Here is a 14,378-nt window from a genome sequence, read left to right on the forward strand (position 1 = left end):
TACAAAATGTAAAAACTACTTCAGCTTCCATGAGGCAGGAAAACTTTGCAATGATGAACCTCTGAAGATTGGCTTGTGGCTAATGGAGCAAGAATGGCTTGGATATGCAAGTTTGTAACATCATGTAGTGATGCGATGTCTTTCAGCAACAGTGGAAGATCCTTGCCAGTGAAAACATGTTTTATGAGTGGTCTCCAAGTCCTTCAAACAGGACCAACTATGTAAAAAGTGAACTTTATTCTGAAATTGCATCCTCATGCTCAGAATATGCCTCTGTCATTTGTACAGTTTGGACTAGACATGAAACTCCTCATCAAGATATTGATAGATATCTCTCATGAACACTCAAAATGTAGGCTACACTTTTCACTTAAGGGCAAGCTACAGAAATGACCAGTCATTAGCAGCAGCCTAGGAATTTGTCTCAGTCAACGTTGTTTAATAAGCCACACTTTACAGTCAAGTCCTCCTTTATTAGACAGTAAAGTCTTGCAGTTCTCCATCAGCCATTAACACCAGGATTATAACCCCCAATTCTAAATAAGGTTGTAGCACAAAACACACAGGTTATGTGAATCAGATTCAATCAGAACTTTTCAACAACTATGTCTACGCTTTGTTACCACCCAAGAAGCATGCCGTGCTATGGGAACACCACTCAGGAAGATAGTTACCACGAGAAGACATAGCATTCACATACATCATAAAACACAGGGAAGAAAACCATGCATAGGAACGTCACCAAGCTAGACACTTTCACTCTCACACAAAAAGGTCTGAAATGCAATTGGCTTTGTAGATAACAGCCTTCCCCAACCTGGTGGTGCCCTCTAGCTGTTTTTGATTTACAAACCCAATCAACCCCAGGGGCTGATGGGAGTTGAACTGGAGGCACCACCAGGCTGGTGTAAACTGAATTACCAACGTGGAAGAGATTTTATAAAGGGTTAGCCTAAGTTTAAACATGAACACATGACTTCCCATTCCTGTGACCAGCTCAAGGTTTTTCCAGCACAAAGCATTTAATACCCTGGAAGTCGCTCATTTCAGCAGAGCCTTAAAACCAGCACTTCATGACCTTGCATCCATTATGAGTATGGAAAGAGTGCCTATCTGCTTGAGTCTTTGAAGAGCTAGAATATGCAACTTATTTCTCTTGAAAGATACCTGAAAGAATGTTCCCACAGTTGTTCGGATCAGCTTTTTGTACTAGAAGCCAGGTAGAGTTAAGAGCAACAATTATAGTAAATTCAGTTATTTTAATGCAAGCAATTGATCTCAATCGTCCATTCATGCTCTTGAAGCATTCCCAATTGACAGCCACATTTTAGCAGTTTTTTCTATGGCCATAAGCAAGTTTATATACCTGCATTCACCCAGCCATTTCTTGAAGTCGTAGAAGTGGATTTGAGCAAAAAAAGTCAAAAGAGGGTCAGGATTCACCAAGACTCAGCAGAAGTCCACTGCTCTTCTCCAAGGGCAATGAAAGGTTCTCGGTGATACAAATTATTTGCAGCCACAGATTACTGCCTTGGCCCTGCTCATAACGCATTAACAGCCACTCAAGAAGTTGCTGCAGCCAGCAGAAAGTGAGATCAGACAGACAGGCAATTGCAGAAGCTTGAATATACATGTTAGATACTAACGATCATGCTCTGCAGATGTTATTGCATGGCGAGCATTGAGAAAATAATTATGGGAAACACTGTCCCCGATAATTAAGACACCCTTAGTGCAACATATGGAGGTCACTGCCTCCGATACAACACTGTGGTAGGCAAAAACTACCTTGTTCTTTAACATTATGGGAGACGCTGCTCCCGATAATGTGACCCAAGTTCTCATGATACATCACAGTACTGGAAGTTTTACATAAGAGCTGCTACTACTCAAGCACAGCTTACAACAAGCCTGCAGTGGTTTGCATCAGCCTAAACATAACCAGAAGGTGGGACTGATATGAAGCCCAAAGATGAGGTTCACTGCTGCTAGCAAGTTTGCTTGCATTTGATCGAAAGGTGGCTGTATAGCCACTGCAGCAGGAGACCCTCCATCACCCACTGAATGTGTCAAGGCAAAGGAAGCTTTTCCTTGAAGGGGTCAGGCACAATGTACATCTCACAGCTTTTGCCCTCCTACCTTTTGAGTGCAAAAGAGGAAAAGTAACACTCCTCAGGATTCCCCCTCACCTGCTCAAACTACATGTTCCAGGAGATGGGGGGGAAATTCCGCCTATCCAAAATCAATTTCCTAATGGATGCTGCTGTTGCAGGCCACTGAAGGGTTGATGGCAAAAATTCCAGTTATCATGGCTGGATTGTACTAGCAGATGCTGCTTTATCAAAAACGACAGTATAACTGTCATAATTATGGAAGTCACTGCTTCCGATAATTATATTCTGTAGAAAAAACAAATACAAATATTTATAGTGAACCCTGCCACTGATAAATAAATAAATAAATACCTCAATACCAAGTCCTGCAGAAGGCCTCAGAGCAAGGGCCTGAGCACAACCAGTCTCCCCATGGAAGGAATGGTTATTTTAGTTTTTTAATAGTGCCACAGGACCTCTCACTGTACTGCAGCCTTCATTTCTTTGGCTTGGCCTTCCTAAGTAAGGAAAGGAGCAGTCACAGAAGAGCCCCACTCAGGGCTCTCCCAGTTTCTCTTGGGAAGGAAAAAGGTCTCATTCGTGTTACCTGCTAGACTGACCCCGTATCAACATGTATTGGTTGTATTCCTGGAGCCAAGGGGACTACGAAAGAGCTTCTGTACTTGGGGAGGTGCCTTCTAGTAGAATTAATCGTATGGGAAATTTAGGCTCACAAGTCACATGACAACTCCCAGAATAGTTTTGCTTTTCCTCTAGTTGAGCCTGGGACACCAAGTTGAATTCGTAAGACCATAAGGTTTCTTATGTTCTTAGGAGTTCACAACTGTACTTGCTTTCTGCACTCTCTAACTTAAAGGAAATGCTTTACTCAGAACCAGGTTCAGGCCTCTTGAATTTTGGGTTGGGAGAGGACAGCACCATTTAAAAGGGGAATCTACATAAATCTAAGGTCCTGTCAGGACCTCTTAACTTGCTTTGAAGTGCTGCAGGTTTGACCCTGGGCATCTGAATATCTCTGAAGGCCTAAGGGGACTATGTTCAGCGCTACTGGTAGAAAAGGAGGGTGTTTCTTCTTGTTGTATCTCAGAACGAAGTTAAGGACTCTACATTCTCAGAACTCATTGTCTATGCTCCAGATGTCACCAGAGAGGGCATTAGCAGCACTCTGGATGGTCCAAGTTGCCAGAGCAAGCTGGTTCCTAAAGAGATCTTCGCTGAAGGAGCTCTTGTTCGTCCTCAGGAGGCTCAGATGGTCCAGCAAAGCGCTGAGAGTGTGGGAGCCAGAACCAAAGAAGATGTGTCGGAGAGGAGTGTCTTTTGGAGAGACGTATGGGGAGAGAAAGTTGTATTCCACCTTAAAAGAGGAGAGGAACACGGTTGAAAAGAGCTCTTTGATTGGCCAGCCCCAACAGATGGAAATACCCCCTCAATTTCTCTTCTACAGCTGCTTTTGTTCCAGCAATTAAGTCATCCCTCTGATGCGACAGACACGAACCCGTAGACATTTCAACCAGGGTTCTTCAGCTCATGCAGATGCCAAAAACCTAGAATACATCCCTTACAGCTCTGCAGCACCCCTGTTCAGCCCTCAGAGTATAGGCCTGAGTTGGCCAGGGGGGTGCTCACACGCTAGATGTGTTCGGAAGCGGCTGCTCTGAATCACTGTGGTAGTCAAACTGTCATCCAGTTGCAATAGTAGAGGAAACGTTTAGAAGAGTTCTACACTTGTGACATCCATTGTTGTGTGCTAAGGGCTCATTGCAAGCTGGCACTAGCATGTCTGGCCTCCCACCAACAGTTCTGTTTGTGTGGCAGTACACTTTTGGATTCTAGACTACGAGCTGAAGGGATCAGAGTGACAACTTAATAGTTCTTATTTATAGTACTGGGGAGATTTAGACTCTTGGCCTCATCAGTGCAAACTGCACTAGACATCAATAAAATTCTGTCTGGATTGGCCATCAGTTTTTCCCACTATATAGTCCACCAAGGTTTACATCAACTCTCGGACAAGGCTCCCTTGTTAGTTTTCAGCCCTTTTGGGAGGAAAGGAAATAACTCACTTTCATCATCCGGTCATTCAAAGCACGGCAAGCAGCCCTGTTGGTAAGGTCGGTGGTTTTGACATCTTGTGTCAGGGCTGCCATAGCTCGAGTGAAATCTCCCCGGGCCACCAATAACCACTGTTGGCCCAAGCCCAGGTTCTGCAAAAGAAGACAGTGCCTCAACATCAATAGCGAGTAGGATGGTGGCTCAACCACCAATTGTGCAACGTTCATCAACATAGTTTCCAACTATACAATGTCGGAAATCTGACTCAGATATTGCATCTTCCAACACCAGACTATGAAAATAGCAGATAACTAGACCAACTCTAGTAGTACCTTGACCTCCTCAGGTCTGGCCTGAAAAGACAGTAGCACAAGCTACATCTAAAATTTACACTGTTGTTTTCTAGGTACTGAAGTTCACTGGTAAATGCATCCATATCCCAGAGCCTATTTCAAAGCTTATCTATTTATTTATTTTTTTATTTATATCCCACCCTTCCTACCAGCAGGAGCCCAGGGCAGAAAACAAAGCACCAAAAACACTTTAAAACATAATAAAAACAGACATGAAAATACATTAAAACAAAACAACTTTAAAAACATCTTAAATAAAAAGGGTTAAAAAACACTGTTTAGAAAAAAAAAGGTTCTAAAAAAACATTAAAAAGCAATTCCAACAGACGCAGACTGGGATAAGGTCTCTACTTAAAAGGCTTGTTGAAAGAGGAAGGTCTTCAGTAGGCGCCGAAAAGATAACAGAGATGGTGCTTGTCTAAGAGGAGGAAATTCCAAAGGGTTGCTGCCACAACACTAAAGGTCTGCTTCCTGTGTCGTGCAGAACAGACCTCCTGATAAGATGGTATCTGCAGGAGGCCCTCACCTGCAGAGCGCAGTGATCGACTGGGTATATAAGGGGTAAGTCTTTCAGGTATCCTGGTCCCAAGCTGTACAGGGCTTTGTACACCAAAACCAGAACCTTGAACTTGGCCTGGTAGCAAATGGGCAGCCAGAGCAATTCTCTCAGCAGTGGGGTGACATGCTGGCAATACCCTGCCCCAGTGAGTAGTCTCATCGCCGCATTTTGCACCAGCTGCAACTTCCAGACCAACCTCAAGGGCAGCCCCACACCTCGCCCCAAATCTCCTGATGACTGCTCCCAAGGGCTTCATATAGATGTTAAACAGATGGGGGACAAGATGGTACCCTGTGGCACTCCACAGCACAACTGCCAGGGGGGCAAAAGACAGTCACACTACCCTTTCTTCTCCCGATAAAGGTCATCCATCAGGGCGACCAAGGCCGATTTAGTCCCATACCTAGGTCTGAACCCCAACTGGAATGGGTCAAGATGATCTGTTTCATCCAAGAATACTCGCAATTGCTGCCCCACAACCCACTCAATCACCTTCCCTAAAAAGGGGGTACTTGCAACCGGTCGGTAGTTGTCACAAACCAATGGGTCCAGGGTGTACTTTTTCAGGAGTGGTCGGATCACCGCCTCTTTCACCACTCCTTCCCGCAATGATGCGTTGACCACACCCTGGATCCACTCGGTCAAACCCCCTTTGCGGGAATTGGGAACAGTCATACCCCTTCACACAGGGCCCTCCTGTCTCACACCCAGGGAGGGCCAGCCTTCTGCCAGTTATAGACTTTTACTCTGAAGGCATCTGGTGACTTTCTCCTATCATTCAGTTCACTGCACAGGCTTTCACACTGTGCAGAAACTACACATGCACCACACGCCCTCCCCACCACCTATCTCCTCTAGATTGGTTTAGCAGAAAACAAAACAATTTTTTTTTAAAAAAAAGTAATGGGGGTAACGCCCTCACCCTCGGGACCCTAAGGGACTCCCCAAAGGGCAAACCCCTTTAGGGTTGCCCCCGCCACCGGCAGACCCACCACCCAAGGGCAGCTGGGCTTTTATGCCTTCTGACCCAGCTGATGCAAAAGGCTACAAGATTAACTGCAGCCTCTCTCTGGTCAGGCAGGGGGTCTCAGTCCTTCCAGCACTTACCAGGGACTTCAGCTGTCTTGAGACAGCAACCCAAAGGTAGATTTTTCCAGCGTGTGGCCAAGTGTCTGATGGAGCAACTCCCAAAATTGCATTATGCAGTAAGGCAACCGGGGAGCTTTCAAATCAGTACCAAGTTATGGAACTCTAATTACTAAAATTAAGGTTTAGGCAGAATTACTGTAGCTCAGAACCACCAAGCATCAAGCAAGGTAGTCTGATGGAACCCAAAATACAGCAAGCCACAAAATCTCCTTGCATATCAAGGTTCACTAGGCTGAAGCACAACATGCCGTTCAGGATGAAGGGCAGGATATCAAACTAATAAGTAAATAAAATACAGCAATCAGTACTTGCGCCAAAAAGGTATTAAGCATCATCAACAGTGATGAACATTGCTCTGTAAGGTGAACATACTTCCGGCAGATTATATACCATGTCACTAACTTAAAAAGGTTGAATAGTGCATGAGGCTAAATGAGGTTGAATAGTGGATGAAGCTAAAATGATGAAACTGAGGTTAGCATACTTTGGACACATCATGAAACAACATGATTCACTAGAAAAGACAATGCTGGGAAAAACAGAATGGAGTAGAAAAAGAGGAAGGCCAAACAAAAGATGGATTGATTCCATAAAGGAAGCCACAGACCTGAACTTACAAGATCTGAACAGGTTGGTTCATGACAGATGCTCTTGGAGGTCACTGATTCATAGGGTCGCCATAAGTCGGAATCGACTTGAAGGCACGTAACAACAAAACCCAACTCAGTGGCAGAGATGTTTGTGTACTGCAAAATAACTGCTGTGTGGACATCATGAGTTGCTGCAAGACTGGACATGCCAACAAACAATGGAAAGAACAAGCCCCCCTCCAGCATCCCCATATCTTTTACCATCATCTCTTTCCGGTATGGAATCAGCTTCCCTATGAAGTCACGCAGCTTGTTATTGTAGCTCTGGTAGTCCAGGTACAGTTCATGGTCATGCGTCATCCTCAGAGCCATCCGACCAGCGATTTCAGCTGCTGCACGGATCATGTTCTCCAGCTGAGCAGGGGAGGATCTGAAGGTCCTGAGCAGGTTCTCCAGATCGTCCACACTTGTGTCAAGGTAAGGATACTGTTTCCCACCCTGCAAGGAGGAAACAAACCTATTAAGATCCTTCGCATAGTCCTCTGTACTTCCTAAAAGGTCCATTGGAAGTGACTCCCATTTGTCCTAGCAGGGTTCCCACAGTCCTCAGTCAGCCAACTGCAGGTTCTTATTAATTAGGGGGGAAACCGAAACCCCGGTAGGGTGGCGGCATTTTTGTTAGGTCCACAAAAGTGCCAAAGCAGTGAGCACATCTTTTTCTTTGTGACTCCTCAGGCTGGCTCTTAAGGAAGATTCGACAGGCAGGAGGTAGTCTAGGACGCAATTTGGTGAAACACCTAATTCAGGAAGGATTTGGGGCATGCCTCCTTGACAGGGCTTGCTTCTGAAGATTTGAATGGGGCTTTTCACATAATTCAGTGCCCCAGTGCAGTTCTCAGAACAGTCATTGCTCTGTTGTGGCTCCAGGATGATGTACAAGAAGTGGACATAGGTGACCAGGTGAAAAGAAGTACATCAACCAACTTACATCGTTGAAACTGAATGAAATTGATGGAATCCCCGAGTATGACAGGAAGGGAAAGGCTGTGTCATCCACACGAAATACAACCCTGCAAACAGAAAGAAAGGAAACTTTTCAGCACATGTTCTTGACATTTCCAGCAGGTTCAGAGGAGTCAAATGATTATTTATTTATTAAGTTTCTACCCCACCCTTCCTCCCAGAAGGAGCCAGGATGGCTAACACTAAAAACATTTTAAAAAATATTTTAAAGCATTTTAAAAAGCAATTCCAATGGAGGCACAGGCTGGGATAAGGTCTCTACTTAAAAGGGTTGTCGAGAGAAGAAAGACTTCAGCATGTGCTGAAGAGATAATAGTGTCTGTCTAATATTTAAGAGGGAAGGGTATTCAAAAGGGTCGGTGCCACAACACTCAACGTCCACTTGCTATGTTGAGAGGAACAGACCTCCTGATAAGACGGTATCTGCAGGAGGCCCGCACCTGCAGAGCGCAGTGCTCCACTGGGTATATAAGGGGTGAGACAAACTTTCAGGTATCCTGGGTCCCAAGCTGTACAGGGCTTTATACGGCAAAACCAGCACCTTGAACTTTGCCTGGTACTTCTGTCATGATACTTACTCTTTGCTGGGCAAGACACTACGTAGATCGGCTGATGACACCTTCATCTAAAAGCGGACGTAAGACACGCATTTCAATAAAAACTTCCTCACATCAAGTACAACCTTCCACCCCTTCTTCTAGGGACCCTGGCATTGTGGCCAATTCCAAAGGCTGTTCTGTTGCAAAGAAGCAACTCCACTACTCTCTGCCATCCTGGAGCTTGAGGCAGTACTCATCATACCTGTGCAGTGGGGGAATTCTCCAGCTTTGGCACAATGCCCTACGTGCTGCGTTACTGCAGGGGACCAGAGCACGGTCCCAGTAGCAACAGCCCCCTTTATGGTTTAGCTTTTCCAGTTCACTTCCCAAAAGTCTCTAGAGATGATACTCACTCCTGTGACTGCTTCGTCCAGCAACGTTTTCAACATGGGGCTGGCAGAGAACCTGAAGTCCTTGGAGCCTGTGGGGTGCAATTCAGAAGCATCAGTTCAAGAGGCTGTGCAGTTACAGTACCCAAGAAACACAGGCCTAACAAGATGGGCCGATGATGTGCTGTGGAGCTAGGAATTGTGGAAATATCTCCACTTCCGTTTTAATTTCAACAAACGGCATTCTCATGAGGCTGGGGGTGGTTGCGGAGGAAGAATTGGAGGAGAAACAGTTCTTCCCTGCAAGCAGCAGTTACACACCTTGGGCATCACCGAGCAGACTTGGGTAAATTGAGACTTCTCTGTTTTGGAAAAAAATTAAGAGAAGAGGCCAATAAATAAATACTTGGCTAATAGCTCAAGCCGGGTGCAAGCTTTAAGAGATTATAAGGGCCAAGCTACATGTCCACAGGAGATCTCAAGATGCATCCAGAACAATCTGGTTGCTGCAGCAGCATTTGAGGAGTTTAATCTTGTAACCCACCTCTGCTGTCTTCCTCATCTGCATTTTCTCTGCATGGAAAGTCAGATCTGGGGAACTGCTAACACCCACAATCCCTGCAGACTGTATTACAGTGAATCAAAGTGGCAAAGATACCTCTATGCACCTTTTACTGCAATGTTCAAGAGGAGAAAATGGTTCATTTTCCTATTTCCCCCCCTTTAAAATTAATTTAAAAATTAAATATATAAAAGAGGAGCCAAAAGTTTGCTGCCTTCAGTCCTTTGCTTAGGTCTGCTTTCAGAACTTGAATTGTATTAAAAGCCATCAGGAGCATTTAATTGTTGGCCTGCCTTCAAGTTGATCCTGACTTATGGCGACCCTACGAATAGGGTTTTCACGGTAAGCGGTATTCAGAGGTGGCTTACCATTGCCTTTCTCCAAGGCTAAGAGGCAGTGACTGGCCCAAGGTCACCCAGTGAGCTTCATGGCTGTGTGGGGATTCGAATCCTAGTCTCCCAAGCCGTAGTCCAACACTCTAACCACTATACCACACTGGCTCTTATTTAATTGAGTATGTGCAACATATTCATGCGTTTAAGGTTATGTCGGAGGAATGTGTTGTGCAAGTTTATCAAGTTTAGATTCTTCAATTTATTTATTAATGAAATTGATATCCCGCCCTTCCTCCCAGAAACATTTACAGCACTAAGTTTATAAGGAACACCCTCCCATACAGAATAATTCATGACAGTTACCTGAAACTGCTGAATCCAAGTTGATATAGGCAACCACCTTCAAGTGGAGGGAGGAGGCATAACCCTGAGCAGAGTGAGGAGACAGGAGCAATTAGCCTTTTCCATGCTTGGGCTGTCCTGACCAGACCCACCCCTTAGAGCCATGCTCACCTCCAGCCATTCTGTGGCACCCACAGCTCCAAACGCTCCAGCACTCCAGCTGGCAAATACAATACTCCGGCGGGGCTTGTAGCCATCTGCATAGAGGAGAGGGGACAGCCAATATATCCCTCTCTATATGCAAGCCTAAGACTTCTTTTGAAGATGCCCAGTCCCAATGTCCTTACCAATTTGCACCATATCAGAAAGGGACCTAGCAAGCTCTAGAAGCAGGGCAGTTCCTACACCGGCCTTCACCACTCCAGGTCCCCAGGAATCACGCTGGGCTCCGATCACAACATACCGATCTGCAAGACAGTGATCAATAGTTAAGTGACCAGCCTGTAATTCTGAGGGAGGTTCTAAGCTTGGGAATGCTAGGACACATGGCGTTATGCTGCATACTTGATGCTTGGCAGTTAAGTCAGCAGATGGTTTGGCACCTACCTTGTGCTATTATCCTAGTATACTGTACAGGAAAATTCTACAAATCAACCTTCCACTAGTCAAAAGCAATTAACAGCAATGTCTGGATGCATTTCTGTATTTTCTAGTCAGTAATTCCTCTAATGGGGACATTGTACTGAGTTACTCTTCTTGCCAGACTTCTTTGAGTCCGTCATTTTGCGATACCTTCCCAATATGCATCATCTTGTGAGACTGAATTGCCTCGACTGGTAAAGTTCTTAGTGGCTTCTGAACTGGTAGCTTCTCCCCCATCCCAAAATTCCTCTCCCCAGAAAGGCACAGGAATGGCCCTCACCGGGGCAGCAGATGGGGAAGGCCACTTCGATTGACTGCTAAATTTATGTCACAACAGTGATGCAGCCTTCAGTCAGATTTACCACTTGATTGTGTGCCATACCTCAGACATCATTTCAGTAAGTGGCCTTGTTATCCGTATTTTAAACATTTCCATCACAGTCTTAAGATATGTCTACAGTCCAAACCGAGGCCACGTTTTCAGATCTGTTAACTGGCAATGATACCCAAAACAGTGGACTCTGGCAACGTAGCTGTGCACATGAACTAAGTGACCCCAACCCTTTTCTCTACCCTGTGCATTCAGTACATCTCCAACAGAGTGGCAAAGTCTTTACCTGGTTCCTCAAAACCCTTGATCACACCAAAAATGTTTAGGATTTTCTTTTCCACAAGCTCATTGCTGACTTGGAGCTTCACATTTCTTCCACTAGAATCTGATCCAAGCTTGTAAACAACGGGGAGGTTTCCTTTCCATGCAGCGTCACAATCTGGCCCATTCATAGAGCTGAAAGCAGAACCAAAATTAGTTATTGTATGCACTCAGTGCCTTCTGCCAAGGTCCAACTGAAGTGTCCGTCTTAAGAACCAAATCCCCACTTTGATGGGCAAAGGGAGTTCAGCAAACATTTGTATTGGGTGCATTTCTAAGATACGGGTAGACAGATATTTTGGAAAGAGAAAGACTTGCTACTTAGGCTTCCAAGCCTAGTAAGCCAAGATGTGACCAATCCTGAGATGAAACCTCCATCTAGTCAAGGTCTTTTAACAGAAAGCTCAAGTAGGGATGCCACAGATATTCCTCTTAGAAAGGACAGGTCTTCACATCGCCATGAGCAGCTTTGGACTATAGGCCAGAGCCTGCCTCCAGCCAGTTATAGGGGATTACATCTTCTGGCCAGAGGGGACAAAGAGAGGCTACCCCTCTCCCCAACATGCTACTGTGTTCAGGGAATTCTTGTGGGAAGGCTTGGCATTACTATCATTCAGGTACCAGGCACACCCAGTTTTAGCCAGGCATTTTAGTGCTTTTATACAGCAAATGTTATTATGTTTTTAACGTTCTCTGCTGTTCTCTCAGTTGGCTTGTTTGTGTTAAATGTATACTGTATACCACCCAGAAATCGGATAGCAATTGCTCTTAAGAAAGCCTCAGGGTACTGGGTCTACCATTCGCACCACTTAGAAAAAACAATACAGGATGTTTACCTAAATAGCCTTCTTGCAGCAGAGCTTGAAATTGTTTGTACTGGAATGCGCGGGAGTCCTGAGGATTCAACTGGGGGAAACTGGGTATGGTTGAAAGAAGGAAATCCAGGTGTGAAAGGATCCCCAGTGCCAAGGTGAGCCTGGAAAGGCAAAATCTCAGGATTACATGAAAAATGGAGAGCAGAGGCATTATATGAATAGTATGAGGCATCCACAAGTTCAAAAAGATGCATCATGGCTCTGTTTACTCAAATCGAAGCTTTGATTTTGGCTTCTTTTGTGTGCCAGGCTGCTTCCAGAATCCATCAAGGAGAGCAGCACAAGAGGCACCCACATTTACCCAAGGAGGCATAGGAAACACTTACATGTCCAAATAAGGAAACACCATCTCCAAGGCTCCTGTAGTCAACTGGATCCGGGTATATCAAGACTCCTGCGGCACCCAACCGCTTGGCATTTGCCACCTAGGAGGAGACATTTAGCACCTTTACTAGGAAGTTTATGGCAAAGGAGGACAGTGGCAAAGTGACAAACAGAGCTGGCCAGCTTGTACAGTCGTCATCTTGTAACTGCTGCCAGCACCTGTTAAGCTCAACTGCCCGGCATGCAGCCATTTTCTCCATTCCCCACCAAAGGGGCACACATGCATTTATCAAGCCATTGCCAGCTTCTTTCTGCAGATCCAGACAGGGCACAACAAGGACTTGGGAAGCTCCTGCTGGATCATCAAGTGGCTTAGGGGATAATGCCTGCTGCATGCTTATTCAGAAGCATCATCAGTCCATCAAGGAGTCTTGAGCAGTTCACTACACCTCCCAAAATGGATGGGAGTTCAAAAGGGAGCTGGAAGAGCTCCCAAGTACCTTCAGAGGCAACCCTACAAGTTCCCTGTCAGACAGCATTTTCTACTCGTTCCAGCTTAAAGTAGAAAACCCTTACCTTCTCAGCAAATGCGATTTCTCCAGCTCTCACAAGGATCACTGCTCCACTTAAGTTGAAATTTTTCTTTAGCAGTTCACGGAAGTCTTCGCTGCGGCCATAGTTGGCATAAACAGGTTTGCCCTAGAAGGGAAAGTAACAAAATGATGACCTATCTAGCTGCATCTCCCTTCATGGAGACCAAGAACTTTTGAGTTAGAAGAACCTTCCTGAGTTTCCATGAGGAAGAGCTTCCTTTCAGTCTCTGGAGTTTCCAGGTAAAGAATAGCATGACTATGAAAGTGCAACTGTGCCAATACTGGAGCATAAGGTTCAAGTCCTGGCCCAAGCAGAAGGGCAACACCGTGATTAGAACATGTCCCGTGGTCCGGAAACCTTCCCTGATGGAATCCAGTTCTTAACACGTGAAGGATGACGTCAGGACACCAATACTAGGCATATTTATGCTACATGTGCCCACTGATTTAAGAAAGTGGTGTTACAGATGGAAGTTTATATTTATATCCTGCCCTTCCTCCCGATAGGAGCCCAGGGTGGCAAAGTTTTCGTCACCATACAGGCACTGTCTTAAAATCAGCACTTCAGGCACCAACACAAGCCAAGCAAACTTACAGAAACCTCTGCACATTCACTGTACGCTACGTAAGTATCAGGCTTCTCCAGAGCTTCACTTGGATCTTCCAGGGAAACTGCATTTGCAGTTCTAAGGAGGAAGGATAGGGCAGTCAGCCACAGATTTAATGCAGAATTCTGAAATGTTATGAGTCCCAATGACACGACTATGGGATGGACAGTATGTGGGTCATCTGACTACTGATCTTTTGAGATCTTAGAATTCTGGCCAGTGCTAGTTTTACTGGCCACTGCCAGTTCTGTGACCCAATCACCACAAGACCCAGAAGGTATCAGCCTTTAGGATGGGATCTGAACCTGGACATCAGTGGACAGGAAAAGCCTGTCCTACTTTTATGAGGTGTGAATACTCACTTCCCAGGTTTGGGTTTCCCACATGAGACTGATCTCACAAGGCCTCCCAACTGTGTGGGCAATTTCATCATAGGCACAATCAGGTCTTATGTTTGAGACTGACTAGATGAGACCTGATCTTGAAGGAATTGAGGAAAAGCACATACCCTCCTGCGGCCTGCAGCCTAACGTAGTGCTCATCATTCCAGACTTTGTCCAGCTTGAATTTGTTAAATTGCTCATGAATGTCATCGGCAAGGATCTCATCTCCTGTACTGCCAGCATCATGGGTGGTAGAAGAAACCTTCCTGCATACAGAGGCACAGGCATTCCAGT

General features: G+C 45.3%; 1 protein-coding gene across 4 annotated transcripts in view; it reads right to left on the reverse strand.

Annotated features, from left to right (window-relative positions):
* Nucleotides 1–452: 452 nt before the first annotated feature.
* Nucleotides 453–14,378, reverse strand: part of TFRC (transferrin receptor) — a 35,420-nt gene continuing 21,494 nt past the window's right edge. For all 4 annotated transcript variants that reach the window (XM_061637581.1, XM_061637580.1, XM_061637583.1 and 1 more), the window contains exons 5-19: nucleotides 14,210–14,350; nucleotides 13,689–13,779; nucleotides 13,077–13,199; nucleotides 12,503–12,601; nucleotides 12,138–12,277; nucleotides 11,267–11,436; nucleotides 10,355–10,474; nucleotides 10,179–10,264; nucleotides 10,029–10,092; nucleotides 8,793–8,860; nucleotides 8,419–8,465; nucleotides 7,806–7,887; nucleotides 7,079–7,315; nucleotides 4,178–4,318; nucleotides 453–3,468 (exon numbers count right to left, since the gene is read on the reverse strand). In XM_061637581.1, coding sequence (XP_061493565.1) covers nucleotides 3,226–3,468; nucleotides 4,178–4,318; nucleotides 7,079–7,315; nucleotides 7,806–7,887; nucleotides 8,419–8,465; nucleotides 8,793–8,860; nucleotides 10,029–10,092; nucleotides 10,179–10,264; nucleotides 10,355–10,474; nucleotides 11,267–11,436; nucleotides 12,138–12,277; nucleotides 12,503–12,601; nucleotides 13,077–13,199; nucleotides 13,689–13,779; nucleotides 14,210–14,350 — 1,852 coding nt within the window. In that variant the 3' untranslated portion in view covers nucleotides 453–3,225. The remainder of the gene's footprint in view (nucleotides 3,469–4,177; nucleotides 4,319–7,078; nucleotides 7,316–7,805; nucleotides 7,888–8,418; nucleotides 8,466–8,792; nucleotides 8,861–10,028; nucleotides 10,093–10,178; nucleotides 10,265–10,354; nucleotides 10,475–11,266; nucleotides 11,437–12,137; nucleotides 12,278–12,502; nucleotides 12,602–13,076; nucleotides 13,200–13,688; nucleotides 13,780–14,209; nucleotides 14,351–14,378) is intronic.

The sequence above is a fragment of the Rhineura floridana genome, chromosome 7, assembly GCF_030035675.1.
Source record: "Rhineura floridana isolate rRhiFlo1 chromosome 7, rRhiFlo1.hap2, whole genome shotgun sequence".
Taxonomy (NCBI): Eukaryota; Metazoa; Chordata; class Lepidosauria; order Squamata; family Rhineuridae; genus Rhineura; species Rhineura floridana.